Below are 6498 nucleotides of genomic sequence, written 5' to 3'. Positions count from 1 at the left end.
TAGCATCAACTATGGGATATTTACCTTTCTTTTTCTGCCATATCTTGTTTCTCTTCTGCTCTGTAAGGAGAAATTACATTTGAAATCTACTGCATAGAATTAATCAGCCTTTCCATCAAGCTTGGATGTTATTCTAAAACAGATGCTATAGCTAAAGAGCAGTTAAGAGCTTGCTACAGAAATTAATTACTGGGTGACAGTTGCTGATCCATTTTGGCCTAAAAGCTATGAAAATTTGTAGATTCAAACTGTTCCACTACCTCATGCATATTATACGTTAACCACTTGGGAACAATTTTAAAGATGTAAAGGGCTTATTATGATCCTGATATTGCAGCCTCTACTCAGGTGAGTCATCCTTGTTCCCATGAAGTTGTTCATACTGTTATTCAGCCAACTTTTATGCTGATGTTCTTGAGCTACAGAGGATCTTATATTTTTTTGTTTGACTGGCTTTTAGCAATTTACATGAACACTTCTAAATGACTTCTAATAGCATGGAACTGGATTCTGGTAGCTTTACTTTTGCTGAATAGCGTTTTACTCTGTGGGTGAAATTCTGACCCTAATGGGAATTTTGCAATGACTTCAGTGGGGCCAAGATTTCACCCCATGGGCACATCCCCACAAGCAGGGGCGGGTGCTTGCAGTGGCAAAAAAAGTAGCAGATTTGTGCGCTACATTTTACCTCTGTGCATGCCCCTGCACATGGGCTTTGGTGCAGAGGAAACTGCCATTTCCCTGCTCCTCCCAGCTCCCAGCGTATTGGAGGAGCTGGGGTGGACTTAGAGGAGGGGAGACACTTTGGCTGGCAGCCAGAGGGTCTCCTAGAAGGACTGAGCCTCTGTGTCTGCTGGTGCACGCTCCTGTGGCACATGCTGCTTTTTTTTGCTACTGGGATTTCCTAGTAGCACATTTTGCCCCCGTGAGGGGCACATTTTAACGTGCCGGGTATGTGGTTTGTGGCACCGCAAAGAGGTGTGCAGTGTCACAAACCACACATGTCTGCATGTCTGGACCCAGCCCATGAGTCAATGGCACTTCTTCCAGGTCCTGCTCAATGACAATGATAGACTCTGACCCCAATCCCTGATCTATATATAGTTTTGTACTGTCATAACTACTTTGTTTTGGGTACAGTCTGCATTAAAGGGGTTAAATCACTACAGCCTCTAGTTGTGGATGTGGTTATACCAGTTGTAAAGATGTTTTATACTGGAGTATGCTTATTCCCTCTTCTGTACAGGAATAAACTGTACTGATATTAATGCCTTCAACCTGTGGTGGCAGAGGGGTGGTTGCATCACTTTGATTGCAGAGGTATAGGTTAAGTGGTATAATTGAGAATAGATGAGCCTTGAGAGGTAAGTAGACTTTTATTTAGGAGCGTATCAACATAATTTTTAGAAATACTCATCAGTTTTTCAATTGCCTTATTACTGTAAAAGGGCCCTTCTACTCTGGTTGCTTCTTGGCAATAGCTGCAAACAACTGATTTCCCCTAGCCCTCTTTTAGGTGGCACTGAAAACAGTTTTACTCCTTTTCTAGTTGGGAAGACAAGTGTAGGCGAAACTGGGGAAACCATTCTTGATGGCTACTGGCAATAGCAACTATTAGTTTCACAAGGATTTATAAGGTGCCTGTTACTGTGGATTCTGGGCATGTGATTAGGTAAGTGGATCAGCTTCACCATTAAGATCATCAACTGCAGCTTCAAAGAAATCCATGGAATTGCACCACGTTACATCAGCAATTAGTGTTTACAAAATCTCATCTATTACATTCCCTTCATAGCCCTATTCCAACAGATCCTTCAGCACAAAACATATTGCCAGATAATGAAAATTGCTTCCTGCTATGGCTGGCAGAAATGCTTTGGATTTTGGCCATGGAGTAAAAGTATTCCAATTAGAACCAGGCAAATCATTCACTTTTATTGCTGATCAGATGAATTTCATGTATTCTTCTGTTCCATGAGCTGCCTGTGATTTGTCAAATGTTTCCATCATTGAAAATGATGTGTCCAAATGACTTCTATTTGCTGAATAGCCATGAACTGACAAGTATACTTAGAGTTAAGCACATTCATAAATGCTTTGTTGAATCAGAGCCTCTGTAAGCAAGGCCTAGAATTCCTGGAAACCGGGATGAGCTAGCCTGGTGCCACTCAGCCCTCACTGGCCCAGCAGCCCCAGCAGCAGGCAACAATAGCCTCAATAACATATCCACTTACGTAAATTAAATATTAAGTATATACTTAAATCCCATTGATATCTGTAGATTGATTGCATCCTGCATCAGAACCCTGTCCTATCTTCTGGCTGATTCTGCCTGACCTCAGACTAACACAGCTAACTACCCCTTTGTAGGATCAACGAAAAGCAGAACCCCTCCCCCCCCCCAGGTAGCTGGGTTATAAGGCACAAAAAACATAATGGTGATAACTTGCGAGTTTTCATAGGGGCAAAACAAATTGCAATGGCTTTATGACAATATGAGTCCCACACTTCCCACTCTGCATCTCCAAAAAGTTGATTTTACCTTTCTTTCCTGGCTTTGATTCTCTCTTCTTCATATCTGCAACAAAATAGATACTTTTTCAGTAAATGTGCAGTCAGGACTGTCTACTTTGCTTCTTAGTAAATGCTTCATTTACTTTGAAGGGTGCAGGCAGTAGCTACAGTATACAAAGAGTAGGACACTGTTCTGCATTTTGTTCCTGTAGAAAACCTGGCAGGTAATTTGTTCAATAAGATGATTTACATACAGGAGCAGATCTAATATTCCTTTGCCAGAGATGTTTGGAGGCAGAGAAGGTTTGTAGTTTCCTTCAAGCCATACCACAGCTTCCTGTATAGTATTTTCTAGTGTTTTGTTCAGTCCAGGGTTATAACCACCTGATATCAGCTTTGAGTCCTTTACTTTTCCTTCCAAGGCTGCTGCTGATCCATTTATTAAGACACCCGCCTCCCCACTATAGGGGGAAAATGACTCCCTAAATTCTGTGGAGCTCATCTTGCAGAGATGGAGTTGAAGTCTCTCCTTCGACTACTTGTTTTCCTGCAAGAGGAACTAAAGGGGCTAGCTCTAGTAGGGTTTCTGATGGGAACCCTGCTGTACCCCTTGAAGAATATAGCCATTCCCCGGGCCCACTTCCCTCCCATCGCCCCATGACACGACACTCAGCTAAAGCAATCAGTTGTCAGTGGAGAAGGACAGAGTCCCACTGAGTGGACAGAGGTCCCACTAACATGCTCCCTCAATCCCATAGTGTCCTAGCCATGTGATAAGTTAGTGGAAGAGTTACCATGTCAAGTCCTTAAGTCCTCCCTGACTGGTCCCTTCCATAGTCAATTCTACAAATTAGGTAAAATCAGAAGCAAAAAGCATATAGAGGAAGCAGAAAACGGAACAGTCTCCATTGACAGTAGTCCCCTGAGATTTTTCACTTCCCTGCGAGGGACCTGCTGCTCCAGGGGTTGTCAAACTTTCCCATACTCATCTTACAACGACAGTCATTTCAGGTTCCATACTTCTGAGGTCTCCTCCTCACCACCCAGCGTTGCAGGCAAAGAAGCTGACTGCAAAGCTGAGAACCCATGACTGATTGGGTGAGCTATTGTTAAAAACGAGTTTCCCATGACTTCTAATCGCTACATGTTTACAAATACATGAACCCGACCTGTGCACACACAACTTGGGGGTCTGCCCACACACAATATCTGTATCCTATGAAAATGGGGAGTTCAGTGCGTGAAAGGATGGCCCTTCTCCAGCGCCAGTCCTCTCTACAAATATTACATTAAAGTTATCATGTCCCGAAGGGGAAGGACAATTATTCTCCCCATTTTATAGCTGGCGCAGGGAACTCATGGCTTGCCCCAAGCCAAACAATAAATATGTCTGAACTAGAATTAAACACACAGGCAGCTTGGATCCAAGTCCTTTGCCTTGCCCACAGGACTGGCCTCACAAAGCGAGGGGATGCTATGACATGGCAGCAGTACCCCAGAGTTGCCAAGCTTTCAAGTGCGGGGTCCCTGCAATACTTACTGTACGACACACTCGGGAATCTGCACATGCTCCATAGGGATGATCTGCTCCAGGTCTTCCAGGCTGTGAATGTACTGGATCTTACTGATAAACTTCACACTGCCAAGGAAGGAGCACAGAGAACTAAAGACCCTGTTCAGACTTCCACACCCACGTAATGATGAATATATGGGGTTAAATCAAATTCCTGATGAAATCCATGGGAGGTTTGCAGTTGATTTCAATATGGCAAGGTTATGATTCTTAGCAGGTATCAGTTCTGGGAAAGAAAGCCATCTCTTTAGCTAAGGCTGTGAATATTTCAGACAGCAACATTTAGGCTATCCTTCTTCTCATGTAGGTGCCCCATTTTTGAGTTGGGAGAAGCTGGTTCTGGAGTCCGCACCTCTCCAGTTTGTTTTCACATTGGTTTCTACAGTGATTTGCTGAAATAGGTTGGGACTATAATATCTGGGACCTCTGAATGAGCTGGTTTTCCCATGTCCCTTCCACTTACTCTTGCTGAGACTGGGTTTGGGTTCAGAGGCTTCCAAGGTGGTAGCACCTACTACTACTCGGTCTGGATTTAACCTAAGAGGTTGTTGCAAGTGCCTGACAAAGAAAAATGATGCTAAACAAAACCTGTCAATAACATCTAGAAAGCTTTCACCTCTAAGGTTCACATCATAAAAATACAAATAGGCAAATAATCTAGTTTGCAATTTATAAATTAGGTAAGGCTAATGATCATTCTTAACATGGAGAAAAAAATCATTGCTCATTGCAGCAGTCTCCCTTTCTAGCTGCATGTGTCGGACCATCACAATGACCATAGTGGATCGGGGTCACATTCTGCGTAGCCCAATATCTTGTCTCTGACAGTGGCAGCTCTGGGACAACCTGCCCTCATCTAAGTCTCTTCCCAGTCTCTACTAGTTAACTGCCATAAAAACTTAATTTACACTCCAAAAACCACTTGTCGTATCTGGTGGAACTTTCTGTATACCTGATGAAGGGCCTGGATATAGCCAGCACTGTCCGGATGAACCACGAAGGATGCACTATTATCAGAGCTTTCAGGTTTTTCCTCAGTCTGTGGAAAAGTCAGATGATAGGTTAGACCAGAATGGCTTTCTTTTGAGCTTGCTTGCACCTGTGTGAGTCCGTGGATTTCAGTGACTTTCAGTGGTGTTGGATCAGACATAGGCCCATGGGATCAAATACATTAGTGACAGGAATGGTCGACTGAGCCATAGGTTTTAGCTGTTACAGACTTGACCTCATGTTATATCTTTCAGCACCTTACCCAAGTATTGCTTTATAGGTAAGTAAATTATCTAGGAAGAGGGAAGATCTAGTTTAGTCTAAAAGCAACAAAAGCCCAGACAATTACAGGAAAATCTGCCATACTAATTCATTTTTGTGGTGGATTTGTAATGCATAATGTAAGTTGAAGGGCATGAGACCTACAGCTGGGATATTCTAAGGAGCCTATGAGAGTTAGGCACCAGGAGTCAGGAAAGTTGGATTTCATTTCTGGCTCTACTTTTGACTTGCTGTTTGAGTTTGTCCTAGCTGCCTATGTCCATGGTTTCTGAAAAAGACTCTCCTTTTGGGTGCCTTGGTATCTGAGTGCCCAACAGGAGACACTTGGAGTCAGATTTTGGAAGGTGCTGAGCATCTAGGCTCTCAGTTGGGTTTGTGGGTGCTTGGTTTCTGAAAATTGAAGCCTCTCTGCACTGCTAAGCAACTTAGAGCAGCCAGCGAGAGTGCCAGTGAGAGTGTCTTGATAATACAGATCAAAATATCATATTAAGAAATTGTCTTTTAGCTTACTACAATCAAGGATGCACTTAGAGTGTGGTTATTATTTAGAAACCCCTAAATGGACAGTCCCTGCCCAAAGAGCTTCCAATCTATGTATAAGGCAAGGGACAAGAAGTCAATGCAGAGAGACAGGTGGGTGGGAGAGACAAAAGGAAACGCGTCTAGAAACACGGCTTTATGAGCACTCATGGTGCTCTGGTGTGGTGCCAGAGGACTGGAAAAGGGCCCTCGTGGTTCCCATTTTCAAAAAAGGGAGGAAGGAGGACCCAAGAAACTAAAGGCCAGTCAGTATTACCTCAATCCTGGGTAAGCTTTTTGAGAGAGTTATCCTGGCACATGTCCACGAGGGGCCAGCGGAGGAGGTTATGCTTAGGGGCAACCAACATGGGTTCATTAGAGGCAGGTCCTGTCAGACGAATCTGGTAGCCTTCTATGACCAGGTCACCAAATCCTTAGACGCAGGGGTAGCAGTGGACATAGTCTTCCTGGACTTTCGGAAGGCCTTCAGCACTGTCTCTCACCCCGTTCTCATTAAAAAACTGGGGGACTGTGGCGTCAACACCCACACAGTCAAATGGGTCACTAGTTGGCTGGAGGGCTGCACCCAGAGAGTGGTGATGGATGAGTCACAAGCTGGC

General features: G+C 43.9%; 1 protein-coding gene across 1 annotated transcript in view; it reads right to left on the bottom strand.

Moving 5' to 3' along the window:
• ATCAY (ATCAY, caytaxin) overlaps positions 1–6498 on the bottom strand; it is a 31273-nt gene continuing 24775 nt past the window's right edge. Inside the window, exons 8-11 of the mRNA XM_019513378.1 lie at positions 5040–5126; positions 4055–4153; positions 2543–2578; positions 1–60 (exon numbers count right to left, since the gene is read on the bottom strand). Of these exons, the coding sequence (XP_019368923.1) occupies positions 21–60; positions 2543–2578; positions 4055–4153; positions 5040–5126 (262 nt within the window). The 3' untranslated portion in view covers positions 1–20. The remainder of the gene's footprint in view (positions 61–2542; positions 2579–4054; positions 4154–5039; positions 5127–6498) is intronic.

This window comes from Gavialis gangeticus, unplaced genomic scaffold (genome assembly GCF_001723915.1).
Source record: "Gavialis gangeticus isolate Ggan-Ray unplaced genomic scaffold, GavGan_comp1, whole genome shotgun sequence".
NCBI lineage: Eukaryota > Metazoa > Chordata > Crocodylia > Gavialidae > Gavialis > Gavialis gangeticus.
Note: the sequence above shows the minus strand (reverse complement) of the source record. Positions and strands in the feature narration are given on the sequence as shown.